This window comes from Mytilus galloprovincialis, chromosome 3 (assembly GCF_965363235.1).
Source record: "Mytilus galloprovincialis chromosome 3, xbMytGall1.hap1.1, whole genome shotgun sequence".
NCBI lineage: Eukaryota > Metazoa > Mollusca > Bivalvia > Mytilida > Mytilidae > Mytilus > Mytilus galloprovincialis.
The window spans coordinates 7,014,090-7,031,655 of NC_134840.1; the positions used below are offsets into that span (position 1 = coordinate 7,014,090).

At 30.2% G+C, this 17,566-nt stretch overlaps 1 protein-coding gene across 3 annotated transcripts in view; it reads left to right on the forward strand.

The window, feature by feature from the left end:
* Positions 1-2,935: 2,935 nt before the first annotated feature.
* The window catches only part of LOC143067067 (retinal guanylyl cyclase 2-like), a 67,802-nt gene continuing 53,171 nt past the window's right edge, over positions 2,936-17,566 (forward strand). The window contains exon 1 of one of the 3 annotated variants that reach the window (XM_076240083.1): positions 2,936-4,117. In XM_076240083.1, the coding sequence (XP_076096198.1) occupies positions 3,472-4,117 (646 nt within the window). In that variant the 5' untranslated portion in view covers positions 2,936-3,471. The remainder of the gene's footprint in view (positions 4,118-17,566) is intronic. The other 2 variants (XM_076240080.1, XM_076240081.1) reach the window with 2 other exon arrangements.

Sequence of the window (17,566 nt, forward strand, 5' to 3'; positions counted from 1 at the left end):
ATTATAACTTCAACTAAGTTCATTATAAAGGCATTTGACCTTGTACAAAAGATAAGGTGACAAATGAACTTTAAAAATGACTACCGGAAGTAGCCTTTTTTTCAATTTTTTCAAATAAAAGTACTCAGAATCCATATATTTTGTTATATAGATACATAAACTGATTACTGAAGACTAAAAATGACTTCCAACAAACCGGAAGTGGCCAATTATCTCCCATTCTACATACAAAAGTATATAGAAACTATACATTTTTGGAATCAGTGTGAAAGAAGCTATCATATGAGACCGGAAGTGATATTCATTTCATTGGAAGTAGCATATTACCTCCCTTATATCACTCAAAAATATAATTAAACCATTAATTATCGCATCAGTATGAAGAAACTATCTTCTTATCAAAATTTCTTTGATGTGGAAAGACTTTCAATTGTTCTCTGAACAATTGGTTTTTAATTCTTATAATATTTGCATATATACAACTACTCAAATGCGATAATTCCTTCAAATTTCTTTATTAGATGTACACCTCAACTCAAATAGTGTGTTCCCATCTCGATAATTATACTGGGATACATTCACGCGCGATATGCATATACATTTGAATCCATTTGAGGGTTCCATGAAAACAATAAAAAATGTTTGGTATAAGAAATTCCATATCATAGTGATTGAAAAAAAATTCATTTGCGATGATGATGATGATGACTATCAAACTGTAAAATTAGTTGCTCACGAAATTTATTCAGTTTGTAAGTTGAAATAACCAGTTTTCAAATTAGTAACACATAGATAATAATGTGCTTTATCCTATAATTGTATTGACATAACATGGTAATATGTTTCAACAGTAAATTTCAATAACAAAAAGTTGAATAATAATACAGACTACTAGGCGAATTGTTTTAGAGGTTATTGTTTTTATAAATCCAATTTTTATGTTGAATCTTATTTGATAAGCGAAAGTCTTAGCACCTAAAATATGTTACCTGTTAATCCAGTTACATAATGCCATCACAGGCCAAAGAATTATTCCAGTGTTGTTGAAATGTTTCATCTGGACATACTTTTAATGCACTTTAACAATGAATAATAAATTATATGCTTATGGAGCTAATTTTTATGTCGAACCGGTCTTATTTACAAACTTAAAAGGAACATATATATTGACTATATGTAAATAGTTATCAAAGGTACCAGGATTATAATTTAGTACGCCAGACGCGCGTTTCGTCTACATAAGACTCATCAGTGACGCTCATATCAAAATATTATAAAGCCAAAGAAGTACAAAGTTGAAGAGCATTGAGGATCCCAAATTCCAAATACGGCTAAGGTTATCTATGCCTGGGATAGGAAAATCCTTAGTTTTTCAAAAAATTAAAAGTTTTGTAAACAGGAAATTTATAAATGACCACATAAGGGATATTCATGTCAACACCGAAGTGTTGACTACTGGGCTGGTGATACCCTCGGGGACGAAACGTCCACCAGCAGTGGCATCGACCACAATGTAAAATCATTGAAGTATAATACCTCTATGGTTAGATATGTAGATTCCAATACTGCAACACATGTGTTGTGATATCTACCCACTGGAGACAGTTAATTTTCAATATTCAAAATTTAACTGTCGAGAATGGAAAAATACTAAAATACACGAGTAATAGTGATGGAATCTGTTTCTCTAATGATTGCTTTCCTTCCTTTTCAAAGTTTTGCAGAAAGTTGTGTTCTTTATATGTTATGTCATCAGACGTGGTCGCTTTTTTCATGTCGACACAAGAGGAAAATTTAGAAGAAGACAAGAACATTTGACGTCATCAATTCAATTCCGACCAAACATTTGCTGCGAACAGACATTTTGCTAGTGAGGAGACATATTTTTCTCACACCGATCAAGAAATGTGAAAAATAGAACACTAATTACAGAAAAAACTGTTCCCAGTTCGGATTGAATTAGGTTGTATCAATCTCAATTCTTTTAAAAATAAAAACTATACATTCTACATTTTAAAAAGCAGAAACAAACAAATCAAATAAATATACCTCTTTATATATCACTGAATTTAGTGTTCTATCTATTGTGCATCTTTTATTTGGTGAATCTTTATTTCTACGCGTGAAATTATGATGTCAAGCAACGATTCTTTTATCAATTCTCATATTAACAAAATGCTGATATTGTTGATATTGAGAACAAATTATTGTGCAGTCAATATTAACTATACAGGAAGCTTCTGACGGTGAAGATTTCTCTCAAATTTTACATTCAATTGTATTAAAGACATTGTTTTATTCTATTACAGCAGATTAAAATAGAACGAACTGACTGAGGACATGAAACAATCTGGGAAATGGGAAAATTGATTTTTCACCTATTAATTGGCATAAAAATCTGCTTTATACCAATGAAGCTTATTAGGTATAACAGCATTAATTAACAAACAATATTTAGATTGGACAGTTCAATCAAGATCTACAATTTATTCCAAGTCACTTTAATGACTGTTTTGCGCAGACGTTTCAAAATTTGTCATTCTTCAAATAAACTCGTTGGGTTGTCACATAAAACAGACATATCTATTTTCTTGGCGGACAAATTCGAATATATTGGCATTTTATATGGGAAAATAAGATCAATGGCTTCTCAAGTGTATAGACAACATATATGGTGTCAACTGCCGTGTATAACGAGAACAAGAAATTCTGTTAAGCAAAATATTCAAATTAGAAGATGTAAAAAATCTCTCATTTATTCATGAAAGTTACTAATATCAGAACTGACATCGATTTCTGAACTAAAATCTGACATGGGATATATTGATGATGGCTTGTTATGGAGTAGCAAATAAACGTAATATTAACTCAGACCTTAAGAAGCGTGACAACAAGTCTTTATCATAAAAGCGTTTGAACTGAGATAAATGTTCGTCTTGGAAGCCTGAAAGCAATATATTGTTAAAGACGGATCAAACGAAACCTCTTGTCACGTTGGTAGAAATCGTAACATCTTAAAAGAAACGTAAAAATATTGTAAATCACTGGTTATTACGTGATAATATTGTCTGTGGATTAATAAAAAAAAAAAGATTTATCTACATGAAAAATCGTCACATTTAAGAATTTAAAAAGAACTTACATCGTTATGGAAACCTTCATAGTCAATGAATTCTCGGTTGGTTGTATTTTGTGACATTTGATATTTCAACTAACAAGGACTGTCTTAAAAATACTGCAAATGATTAAAGAAAAAAATTCAGAACCTCAGATTGTATATGGCTACTTTGTATTGTCTTTCAAAGGAAAACCGCATTATAAACATAGAATTAGAAGAATACGTAATATGCCAATGTGTAATGTTTTATACAGGGGAACATGAATTTCAAACTTTGGAAATAATAAAATCGACACAATTTTTAAAGAAATGACATTTTCTTGCGTCACTGCGAATATTTACTGTCAGTTAGAATGGTATGCATTTACAGAGTAGTGAAACGCATCTCTCACTTCGTCTACGTAATTTTTATGTTAGCATTTTTGATGACGTCCAGAAACACTTGCCAAAATATAAATTTTGCCATTTTACACATCCAATCAACAGAAGTATACACAGAATTTGAAATAAACAGTTTTCTCGGAAATGGACTTTCGGGGTTTAATATGACATTTTCAACAAGATTTTTCAATTATTCAACAACGTTTGAAGGACTTGAACATTTGAACACTATTTTCTCCGATACTTGGGTTGACGCTATAATTGCATCTTCTCCGTACGAATTTTTGAACATTTTAAGTGATTTTGCAAATCAGTACAAAAAGCTTTTAATTTTGAATAATAATGATTTCCCAATTCTCGATGGATCTAGGATAATATTCATGCATAGTGGATTCAAACTGTCGTCCAGTGCTGTTACAGAGTTTTTGAAATGGTTCCAGTGGTCTAACATAGCCGTTCTAGTTACAGAAGAGGTTTACTGGGAACATATGGCCGTGTCAGTAGAAAATGACTTATTGAAGAGCGGATTTAGCATAAAACACTCTAAAACAATTACCAACCTGACGGAAAGCAATTTGTTTAATAATGTGTTTGGTGACATCACGACAGACGAGAAAGGTAAGTGTTGATATAATCACTGGATTACAGCTAATGAACAGATTTTTTTAAAAGCAGTTTGTGATTTTTTGTTTGACTTTTTTGTTTCTTTTCAAAACCAAAATCATTATTCTAAAAACAAAATATGATTGTTCATTTCAACAGTGTAAAGAGTCATTCATTTCTTTTGAAACTCAATGTTATGGCGATAAATAAAGGCAACAGTAGTATACCGCTGTTCAAAACTCATAAATCTATGGACAAAAAACAAAATCGGGGTAACAAACTAAAACTGAGGGAAACGCATTAAATATTAGAGGAGAACAACGACAAAACATTAAAATGTAACACACACAGCAACGGACTAAGCATTAGACAACATCCGATGAGAATAACCAATATAACATCAAAACCAAATACATGAATTTTGGATAGAAAAGTACCATGACATGTCTTATAGTAATGTGAATTCACACTCAAAAATAGGAGAAAACAAACGACACAACGGAAACACAACGTAAAAATGTTACACACACAGAAACGAACTATGATATAACAATGGCCATTTTCCTGACTTGGTACAGGCTTAAGTAATATCATTTCATTATGACTTGCTCGGTTCGTCATTACTAGTATATATATAAATGACTATTAAAAAAACTAACATCAGCTTCCTATGTAACGAATAAAAAAAAAAATCGGACACAACTTTGTCTCTATATAAGAGTTCGATAGAACGAAATACGAAAATGGAATTTCCAAACTAAATACTTGTTACGACTCGATTTTCTTCAAATTGACCAAGACCAAAACAAGAAGCTCGCCTGCATGAATGTATCTTGATGTAAAGTTTAAGAATAAACAAACAAAAAACCACATCTAACTTTTTCATAAATATATATCTACTATTAAAACAAAAGTATTTACAACATATCAGTCAAAACATACACATTCCATAAACTTAAAAACAACACTTCAAAATGTTTCCGTGTTGCTATTGTTAATTTAATTATGATAGTATTATCAAGATTTTCTTATCACATTAAACGGTTTCACCGAACCAGCTGCACAATTCCACAATTAATGTCACTTCAGTGATTCTCCAGGCTACAAATATTTGAAAACCAAAACCTATTAGAAAAGGCGAAGAGCTGACATTTAAATGATGAATACGTTTTCTATTAAAATCATGCGATCCATTATGTTTTCTTTTGGCTTCTTTGAGAATATTTGTTTTTTGTTTTTTTTTAAGAACTTGTAACCTTCCAAAGTTAGCAATCTTGAGAAGATTTTCCTGGTTTAAAAAAAAATGTTTTCAAACGGAAAGAACCAATAATCAAATATGTAAATTTGTTAATTAATTATTTGAATGGTTTCATTCCTTAGATCTCTATACGCATGCATAATCAAGAATTTCCAGGCTTATAACATATAAACGCCATATACACGTTTCGTCTATAAAAGACTTGCCATTAACTCTCGAATGGAAAGAATCAGGCCGAATAAAGCGCTTAGTTGAATCTAGCATTGAGGACCAAAACTCTCTTTAGTTAAGGTAATCCTAGTCAGATAGGTATGTAAAATCACAAATATAGAATGGTAAATCTACAATGAAACGCTAACATAGTTCAGGTTCCTTCTTTACTAAGATAGACCGACCAGTTTTTGATATTCCCTCCCCTGTGAAAGTCTTCTCCATTTGATTTTAGAATAGTTTTGATATGTAACAACTTTTGATTATCAAGTTCTAAATCAACAATGGTTGTTTATGTTCATATACAATTTTTAGTTAACGACTGTAACATTATTATTTCAGTTTCAGAATTTAAGGCAATTAAATAAATAAAAAAAGTCATAAATAAAGAAATAAAATATTTAAAAAAACATGATAATAGAACACCCCAAAATATAATAATAAATATTTCACCTTATATATTAATGATTATAAATATAAAAAAGGAAAAATAGACCGATATAATGTTTAGGGTAAACTAATATTTGAAGGATCTCGTTTGTGAATAAATGGACACTATCATTTTAGATCATCTTGTCTGATAATTTAGATAGAAATTATGATGAAATATGCTCGTTTATTTCTTTATTTTGAAACACTTACAAGTACACTATAGCCAACGACAAATCACAGATCATCAATATACGATAGCATTATAGAACAATATAATATGATAAATAAAATAATAAAGGTTTGCGTTTTGAACAAAACAAAAACAAAGTACAGTAAATCGACATAACTTCTCCTTATATATAATTACTGTGACTGTTATGTTTGATACCCCATATAACCCTACAAATTCTACCCGGCTAGCAAAACTACTTATCAGGTATATAACAGTCAATTCTATCAGTTACATATTTGTCAGTGTTTGGGAATTTCTGTTGGTGATATCATGAGTTTGTCTATCTATAAATGTCGTTTTTCGTCCGTGTGCAGTTGTTTTGGAAATTTTGTGTAAGTGTGGCCTTCACATATTCCTTTGTTAACACTTCCGTGGAGTTTTTTTGGATCTGAATAGTTCACCACTTTGTATATTGATCCATTTTATTATGCTTGGTATTTTTTATGTTCCGAACATTTGATCTCCAGCTTATTATCATTATTATTAGATGCAAGCAAATGCTTTACATTAAAGATATTTTGCTACAGACACCTCAACTATCTTTCCAAACAAAAGTGTTTAGACTCATCCCTACAGATTTTCCTGACCTAACTTTATCGCTGTATTAATTTATAAAAAGTATAAATACAATTTGCAATAATAAAGAAATTTCCGTTTCCTTAGCAATTTCGGATGCCAACTAATGACTCTTATTTCAATCCTGCCATCTATAATGAGTTAATATACATCTTACGTTGTTTTTGTTTTGTTATTGAAAATACAATTTTATAAATATTTACTTTCAGAACATTGTCTCAAACGAAATATTACAATATTAAAGCACAATTAAGATGATGTAAATACAGATAACTGTGATACTGCAAAATTGATCAGTGGAAAAATGTAAGCTTTTCATTTAAATGATATCCTTGGTTGTTTAAAACATTTATACAGAGAATGATAAGTTAACGTTTTAAGTAGAATTTATTTAAGGAGTGTTTGAAACTGGCAATGGTACAAAAATAGCATTACATATGATAAGAAAAGAAAATAATTCAATAGCATACTTATTCTTTGAATTATAAATATGTTCTCATCAAAATGATTTTATACAAAATTAATATTTCCAATGTGGCCATAACATCTATTGTGCTGACACTAAATATCCGGCAATAATCTGAACTGAACATGTCTCCACTAAGGGGTCTTAAATACTTGCTATACTTAAAACAGATAAAGAAGGAATATGTTTAGCATTTCTAAATTTTAAAATTAGAACAATACAGAGGCTTTGTAATATAAAATTTATAGCTTATCCTTCCCAATTATCACGTTAAATTAATTTTACTTATTTTGAAATGCATTTTGTTTTATATATTCTTTCCCTAACAGTATGATATACAGTAAAAGTTCACCATATTCGTACTAAGCTGTTATGTTGTATAAACCATACGAGTAGTAAATGTGTACAAACAGGGTTTTACCACTTATTTTAAAAAGATGATTTTTGAAGAAAAAAAACATTTTTCCTTAACAAAACCATTTTTACTATTATAATAACTACTGTAGTTAGTTCTACTAGAGAAAAAGACACACGTGGTAGGGTTTGGGATGTCTAGCAAAGACTACATGTACGTTTTATTTCTCAGTATGAATAGAAATATGTTTGTGATAAAAGTCTTTTAGACACCATTTTATAAGAAAACTTAAAAGGGACAGGGCTACCAAAATTCTGGCACCTATAATATATAATGTTCTTAAGAGTAAAATATAAAATCAGTTTGAAGCTTACCCGATGAAACTAATATTAAAATTATAAAAAAAAAAACATATTAATATAACTTTGGTGTCTACTAAAATAAACAACATGATGAAATCGTGTCATTTTCATTACTTTTTTTTATTTGATGTCAACTGCAAACTTTAATTACATGTCTGTAAGGAAACCAGACCACTGAAAAAAGCAATTAATTTTATTTCATAAGGACAATTTTTTTATTATCTCAGGGAGTTAAAGGTCACGTTTTCTAATTGATTATTGTTATTCCACAGTTACTACTGAAAATAGCAATACCGGTGTAGAAGTATCGGTTTACTCAACATTTTAACTGATTTTAATATTTTGTTGATTTTCTGTTTTTGTTAAACCAGTGTCCAAGTTAATAGAAACAAATTTGTGTTATTTGAGTCATATTATTTCTCTACAAAGCCTATATTTCAGTGATATTATTGTCGTTCTGTTTTATTTGGCTTAATAAAAGACGATGTTCAGTCTGGTCTAATTCTATATTCAGACTATGAAATGTCTGGAGTATTAAGAATATCAAAACATAAAAAAGCCATTTGTCTCGACTAGCTCATTCAATTCATCGGTATATTTTACATGTATGGTAACCATTGAATGTACAACATTTTGTTTTGTTCTCTTATTTCATAACAAAACAAAAAATAGATTAGATAGTTTATTTAATAAAGCAAAAAGTATTTCAATGATTTCATCCAGATTTTTTTCGATGCTTTATTATTGACCGTCAACTATTTTGTCTTTCACTCAAATTTTGTTCTCAAACCCAATAATTGTTATTACAGAAGAAGGTGTTTACTAAGATTCAACTTTAACCCTATAACAGTCACGATTTGAAGAATTGGTATCAAGGAAGATCTCTCTTAGGATTTATATACTCGGTCTTTCGTATATATTGATATAAAATTCCACTTATTCTATCTATTTATCCGTACAATTGAGTAGCTTTATTCTAATCATGTCCCATTTCTTGTTCTACTATGCACATTGTATCAGGAACATACTATTGTAGCAGAAACATACTTATGAAATGTTGAATATTACTTGTATATTTGGAGCTTTTCTGAATTAACGTTCATCAGGAACGTCGGAATAAAAACAAATGACAGCCAATGATCCCTGAACATGTGAGACGAAGAATGCGTTTTTGTCAAATTCCAGATGTTTCTATAATCAATAATCCTGTCTGAAAACATTTTTACCTTAATTTTTCTATCAGCCAAAAGCTTCTAAAATCAACACTGACTGAGGGTGTTTTAACCTTATTCTTATAAAAGCCAAATTCATCTAAAATAAACACTGCCTGAGGGAGCTTTAACCTTATTTTTTTCAAGCCAAATTTATCAAAAAGCAAACTGACTGAGGTATTGTTAACCTTATTTTTTTCCAGCCAAATTTATCAAAAAGGAAAACTGACTGAGGTATTTCTAACCTTATTTTTTTCAAGCCAAATTTATCAAAAACCAATACAGACTAAGGTAGTTCTAATCTTATTTTCTTACTAGGTTCTAAATTCAACAAATTTGTTTTGAAACAAGTTGATACTGAAACAGCGACTTCAAATCATCGAGAACTCGACCCAGGAATAAATATGAAAATAACACTTAAAATGTGACGCATATGAAACCCAGTGACTTTTCTCGGTGTATGTCTATGATCAAACAAAAAAATCACAAACAAAAGATCTACAAAAAGAACTACATGTAATAAATTAAACTGTACTGTGTGCATTGTATATACCAGACTTTGTATTTAATACAAAAAAAAAAAAAAAAAACGATAAGTCATTAAAAATTAAAACCAAATTATTTCTATGTCGCCTAAAATGACAGTTGTCTCATGTATAATCATACCACATCTTCTGATTATATTTATTTTCTGCTATCAACAGATAGTATTCTACTCAGCAAAATTAATCATTTGGTAACGACGCAACAAAATTTTATAAGGCAGATATTTGTTTCTGTCGATTTTACGAAACAAATGTTTTGCAATCTTTTACGCAAAACTCTATAAAATTCTATTCATTAATAATCTCAATCTTTTAGGAAACAAACAAACATTTTATTTCCCGCAAGTCACTTTATCATTCGAGTTTTCTGGAACAATTCGTTTTTACGAATTTTAGTTGTGTGAGGATTTTAATGTCCAGGATGTGATTTTTTTTTTATCTTAATAATAGTGTAGAATCATAGAAGTTGTTCCAAATAACAATTCGATGATTTCCTTAATGAGCTACTTTTGTTTTATTCTGAATATGTATGTAAGAACTGAATGCTTCTTTTTGCATTTGTTTGGAGCGTTAAAGCGTAAAATTGTTAAAATTCAATGATTTTTCTGTCTTTTTGGGGGACCTTCATTATGAAGAAACCCATGGCCATAACCGAAGATCCAAAATTTTCTGTAACCGAATGTTTTCAATGATGATATTTTAAAATCCCTAGACAGCGAAACTTGATGGATGCTGAATTTTATTGAGACATCAAATTTGATTTGGATCAATCAAACGTAGATCTATGTTTTAGTCATTCGGTAAAAGTGTTTGTCATTTAACGTACATTATGTAAACCTCTGACCATTTTGTTTATAATTAAACTTTTTCATTCAAATTCAAGGCGACATATAAAAGAATTTTTTGTTTGTTTGTTTGTTTGTTTGTTTTTATAGCGATTCAGATGATAACACAATGTTGCCTGCTGTACCCTTATTTTTTACTTTTTTACCTATTCTGTCTGTTTGTTTTGTTCACACATCGTTGTCAATAAAATGAATTCGACTGTCAAACAAGTGAGAGGTTTAGCTAGCTATAAGATCAGGCTCAATCCACTATATTCTACATAAGAAAGCCTGTACCAAATCAGAAATATGACAGTTGTTAACCATTCGTTTGATGTGTTTGAGCTTTTGATTTTGCCATTTGATTAGGGAATTTCCTTTTTGAATTTCCTAGCAGTTCAGTATTTTTGTGATTTTACTTTTTCCCAAATATTGCCGCAGTTAACTGTAAGAGTTGAATTTACTCAAGAAACACGTGCATGTCGTTCGAAATGTATTAATATCTCATGATTATTTTCCATTTATAAGACACAATAATTTCGTCTGTGGTTTCACGCTTACTGTGTCTGGGTGTTCCTAATTATCTGTTTTATGCAGAACAATTCCTGCAGTATGAGAGGAGACAGACATATACTGTGTTTATTTTGTCCATCTTCCATAAAGATTATATTACGGTTAGGGATCTTAAGTAGACATGTCAGCGTCCCAGCGCAATGATTGATGAGGGTGCATCTGAAATATCCTGTGATAATTGATACCTATATACAACGATGTTAAAAGCTAGATTATCCTATTCCTGTTGTAGTATTAAGATGTTAGCGTTATTTCCGCATACAGACGATACAACTATGTGTTACTTACTGTGTTTCCATACAAAGACATGCAATTGGAATATTAATTCAAATATAATCATTCAATAAAACTAGAAGTCTTTTATTTTCTGTTGCACACTTATTATCTGATAACATCAAAGAAAACTGGTAAACAAAACAATTAAAACAGACATTTTCAAACATTTTGAATCGATGACTAAAAAAAGCTAAAAGAAGTGTATAAGTCAGAAGTTAAATTGGTGTGGTATAAAAAGGTAGTATTTTGATTTTTATATTAAATGCATTTACATATGTGTGATATCTAGCAACAGCGTATTATAATTTTTCGCACATTTTTTTTCACATATGTGGTAATATTACTGTATGTGACATTTGAGTTTATGAATACCAGAAGTTTCCTGAAGAAATAGTAATGATAAAACCTTAATAGTTGGAAGTTGAAACTGAATAACGCACGTTGCCTAAAACAAGCATGCATTGTCTTCATATGTTTGAAACACAATACGAAAGTTTGTCAATACAAGTATACGTTGTCTTCAGATGTTTGAAAAAAACCCGCAAGTTTGTCAATACAAGCATACATTGTCTTCAGATGTTTGAAAAAAACCCGCAAGTTTTGTCAATACAAGCATACATTGTCTTCAGATGTTTGAGAATACTATGCAAGTTTGTGTGTGTTCCAGACCATATGAGTATTTGGACCATACGCGTAGGGTCATGACCATATGTGTATATACTCATATTGTCCGACCATACGCGTATGGTCCGACCGTACGGGTAAGGTCGGGGTAATTAACACTCTGTTACAGTTTACTTTTAATACTTCTAAACTCTTCATATAGTTTGACCGTTCATTAAAAAGACGCTATTATATAGGTCATTTTATTATTATATTATAATAAAAAGATTAGCTAAATAACAATTAGAAGTTTCAAATAGTTAATTTTACTTACTTGCCAAAACTCTAATAAACACATTAAATACCGATGGTCATTGCTGATTTGTTATAACGAGTGAATATGTCGACTTAAAAAATAACTTCAAAAAAATTCTTAATAAACTGTTACACAAGAAGTCACTGTAAAGTAACATAGTTTATTTAAGTTGTCTTGTGAATATGGTGTATTGCAGTCATGTTACGATATTTTATATCTACAGCTTCTTAAAAACACCGTACACATATCGGAATGGCCCAAGACCCCTGTATCACTGTACGCAGCTGCAAAAAGGCTAGCTTTTCACTCGTAAACAAAGGTGTAAATGAAAAGGATCGTTCAAAACCAAAACTTGAAAATGCAAAAAAGCTATGAGGAAGTAAAAGTCACCCAAAGCCTACATGCAAGAATGTAATTAGCGATAAATAATAATGTGTGCGTAGTCTTTGAATTATAAGATAAATAGAGTGTCATATAACCATCATTGTTTTTTTAGATAAAGTTTTTGTATTATTGAAAAGTTTGTTATGTATATTTGAAAATAAATACCTATATGGTCCAAATAATCATATGGACCATACGCGTATGGTCCAAATACTCATATCTACACCTTTCTGAGTGCACTGCGCATGAATAAAAAAAAATAAAAATTAAATAAATATAACATTTACATGCGCTTCATTATTTACTAAAATATTTATACTAGTATGAACAGTACCAATAAAAAGCTTTTTAAATATTGACAGCATATAATGAATAACGGAATTACAAAACAAACAAACATACATACAAATCTCTAAAAACCCCAGACAAAAGCAGAAAAAAATAAAAGGTGCATGTCCTTGTTTATGAGAAAGATGCCATTTAAAATTTGACAGGAAATATTTTTTAAAACTTTTTTCTATCAATGAAAATGATTTTACAGGATTTCAAAAATGGTTGTTAAACTTTATATTATAAGATAATGAAAACAAGGGTTAGCGGGCAAATGTTTTAATAGCACTACACGGATTACAGTAGATGATTTCAAATAGCTAACAAAAAGTCAAAATCTATAGATCAGCGATAATCCGTTTGTATATCTATCCATACCAAAACGTAGTTGTAACATTTTTTTTTAATTGGATGTTACTTATATTATAAGTGCAGTTGAGATCAATCGGTACATTTTGTAAAATGGTTTTGAAGACAAACAAAATAAACCACACCTTATTATATTATTCTTCCTCTTTGTGAACTATATGTTCATTAAAGAAATAAGTTAATTTGTTAACTTTCATTGAAAACCTTTAGAAACCATTAACAAATTATCTTAATTTTTCTTCGTTTTCAACTCTTGTTTAAAGGCGATGGAATTTTAAAAATCAATACATGTTTATCATTTGAAGTTGGAACAGTTTGGTAAAGAAAAATTGAGGCAAAATTGCTTAATGCATTTTTATTTTAATTAAGTTTTAAGACTAAATGATTTCGTATCGACTTAGTTGATCAATGTCAGTTAAATATAATGTCAGTTTGTTCTTGGTGATTTACGATGTGAACAGGACATCTTAACTACGATCATTACCTTCAAACAAAAATATAAAAGTGGAAATTCTCGTTATAGCATGTTTTATTCGCCTCTCTTCTCTTTACATTTCTTATCACTGTCAACATTTGACGATATCGAGGTGAAAATATTTAACGCGCGAATTCATTTCCCATTAAATATGCATCTTCTTTTCTTCTTGGAAATAAAGGAAATCGTGTGGAATCCAAGAAGCCTAGAAGGCATTGCAAATATCGCAGACAGAATCTATAACGTATTAAAATTTTACATTCCTAAACAGAGATTTATTTCTAAAATTCGACTCCTGTGAAAGATCTAACTATTGCAAACTTCCCTTTCATGAAAGTTCAATGAATCTTCATATGAGGAGAAGCAACCGGTTAATTTAATCAGAAATCTGGTAATCATCCCCGTCTGTTAGTCATTGATTTACTGGTTCTGTCAGATATCTGTTTGATTTTTGTCAAGGATTTACCGTTTGTGTCAGACATATTTTGAATGTGTTTGATTACTGTATGTGTCAGATATCTGTTTTTATTGTTCATGAATTTACTGTTGATGTCAGATGATGTCAGATATATTTGTTTGTGTTGGTTATGAATTCATTTTTGATTCAGATACCTTGTTAATGTTTGTCGTGGATTTACTGTTTTTATCATATATTTTGGTTTTGTTGAATTTTATTTTTGATTCAAATATATGTTTTGTTGGTCATGTATTTACTGTTGATGTCAAGTCTGTTTTTCATTGGTCATGGATTTATTGCTGATGTCAGATATCGGTTTTTGTTGGTCATAGATTAAATTTGGAATCGTATATCTGTTGGTGTCCGTCATGGTTTACTGTATGAGTCAGATATCTATTTTTTGTTGATCGTAGACCTATGGGGATTCAGATTTCTGTAAGTTACCTTTATTTTCTGTTGGTAAAGATATTGAGTGTGCATTGTTGTGGATAAACTGACAATGTCATTTATTATTTATAGTTTTTATGTCATGGAAATCCTAATTATGTCAACTGTCCTTTTGATTAAATGTCTTGGATAAACTGTTGGTGTGAAATATCTGCTTTTGTTTGTTGTGTCTTGACTGTTGTTTTCAGATATCTGGATTTTGTTCTCGTTGTTTTATTCTATTGTTTACATGTTGTAATGTATTATCTTATAATTTATTTACGTATCTCTCTGTCCTGAGTGTTCTTGTGTTTATTTGTACTGTATACCTGTCAAATAATGTTGTCAATTTAGCGGTATTTTTTACATTACTATATAAGTGAGAGGTTTGGCTAGCCATACAACCAGTCAAGAAAATGGCAGGTTTCATCAAATAGTCAAATTTCAGTGTTTCTGTTGTTCCGTTGTTTCCCTCTTATAAAGAAGATGTGGTTCCCTCGGATTTTGCTTGTGATTGGGATTTGTTTTCGCTAAATCGATTCATGACCTTTGAACAGCGGTATACAAATAGTCCATTTCCATGTATGCTGGCGTTTGTTTTTGTAGCATTTCAGTGTTTCTGATGTTCCGTTGTTTCCCCCTTATATAGTTGAAGTGTTTCCCTTTGCTTTTGCTTGTGACTGGGATTTTTTTTGATTAATCGATTCATGACTTTTGAACAGCGGTATAATACTGCTTTCGTTATTTGTTACTATACTGAGGAGTTAAGTTTAATATCTAAATTTTAAGAAAAAAAAAAATATTTTGTGCTGTCTTTTGCCAGGTAACCTTGTCAATGGTTGTATATTCCTGGCCAATTTTGCTATAGTACATGTTGATGTATTTGTTCTGATACGGAAAGAGAACTGAGACTAACCTATTACAGTTTTAGATAAGTTGATGTATTCGATAGAAACGTATCTCTATTTTTAGAAAACTATGACATACTTTACAAAAGTACTTGATCGCATCGATTTATCATATATAAATCATCGAGACGAATCAAGTGAATTTATATTCAATATCATTAAATTCAGATGCAGTCTCATTACCAAATGCAGGAGCCGTAAATTGATTTAGAGACAAAGATCATCTTAGAACTGAAGACCCATTTATCGACCATTTGATATCAACTGGAAGCAGGATTCATGTATTAAAGTGGGTGTTTATCCAGCTATATTATATTCTCAATGTCTACTCTGTCGTGATGCCTTATGGCAGACAATATATTATGTTCAGAGTACACTTCGTTGTTACTCATTTCTTAAAGAAACTAAATTAATAAAATCATTTATGAGAAAAATATTGCACACCCGTTAAGTTTGTGACTCTCCGTTCTATGCAGTATATCCAGGAAGTTAACTCATTCATTAGGGATAATCCCATATAATTTTTTTTTTATATCTGTTATTGAATTAATCATCTGTAAAACTTTCTAGTAGTGTAAAAGTGCTTTGTGTGTACTTTATACGCCTGATTTTTTTTTTTATAAAACTTTCTTTCATGTTTTTTTTTTATCTCATCTGCGTGTTTCTAGTGAGAGTTGTTTCTGAACTAGAAATCAGTACTGTTTTGTACATATATGAAGTAGTAGTCACGTAGATCCGATTCATATTTTTAATATGAGATTAATTAATAAGGACAATTGTTTTACATGGTTATTTGCATGACACCATTAATCAACAACAATATAAGACGGTACAAGAAACCAAATAATACTTATATCTTTCATTCAACAAAAGACAACATGAAACAACTCGTGGTCTGTATAGGTTAAATTTGTATTGGCACAAAATGTAGTTTGTGTTAAACTTGTTTTACCTGAACAGAAAAGCTCATTTGTTGTCAATCATTACCATTTATTATAAAAGTTAAAAACAAATGCATGGGTAGCCATGCTTTTATCAGGATGGAAAAGCCATATTTATTGGTTTATTTAACATAAAACAAAGTTTATTTCTCATTGAATACACAACATCTCTGTTTATTCCTATTAATTATAACCTAGTTAATGTCCAGTTAGTCTTGACCTAAACATTTGAATCATAAACTTTCTCAGTATTTGACCATTATCCTGTACATTTGCTTATATGTATACAACATCTGGGTATTTGTAAGGTATTCAACAGATAATGATAGGACCGGAATGAAGTTATATTATTCAATATACATGATAGTGAATTGTTCATTGAAATGCCACAAAATGATAATCACACTTTATAATTTAAGTACGTATGACCCACTTTTCTTGATTTTTCTCCATTCATCAGGAACGCTCAAACAATTCCAAAACCAAGGATGTACACAAAAGATACAAGTTAAAAAAGAAATTACCAAATGTTTGTACGATCATAGAAAGTAAATCATAAACAAACTAGATAAAGAAATATAGAATATATGATGGCATTTTTCTTTTTTTATACTGACTTCATCAGTAAGAATGTCTGATGAAGTGAACATAAAATAATTAATAAAAACTAGTATTCTTTTTATCGGAGTTTGTCCTTAAAATATTTCTCGGGTAGGTATGAAAACTACACCAAGGTTTTTAAATTTTTAAAATAACTCTTTTTACGTGTACAGATGTTCGGTTGTCTGAATAATGTAGCATGTATTTCAATAATAAATTGAAGCCGCGGTGAACATTAAAAACGTGACGTTTGCGCATTAAACATAAGGTCATTGCTTTTAAATATTTTCGAGCATGAATTCATATCAGCGATCTCCAAAAAACGCTGGGCTGTG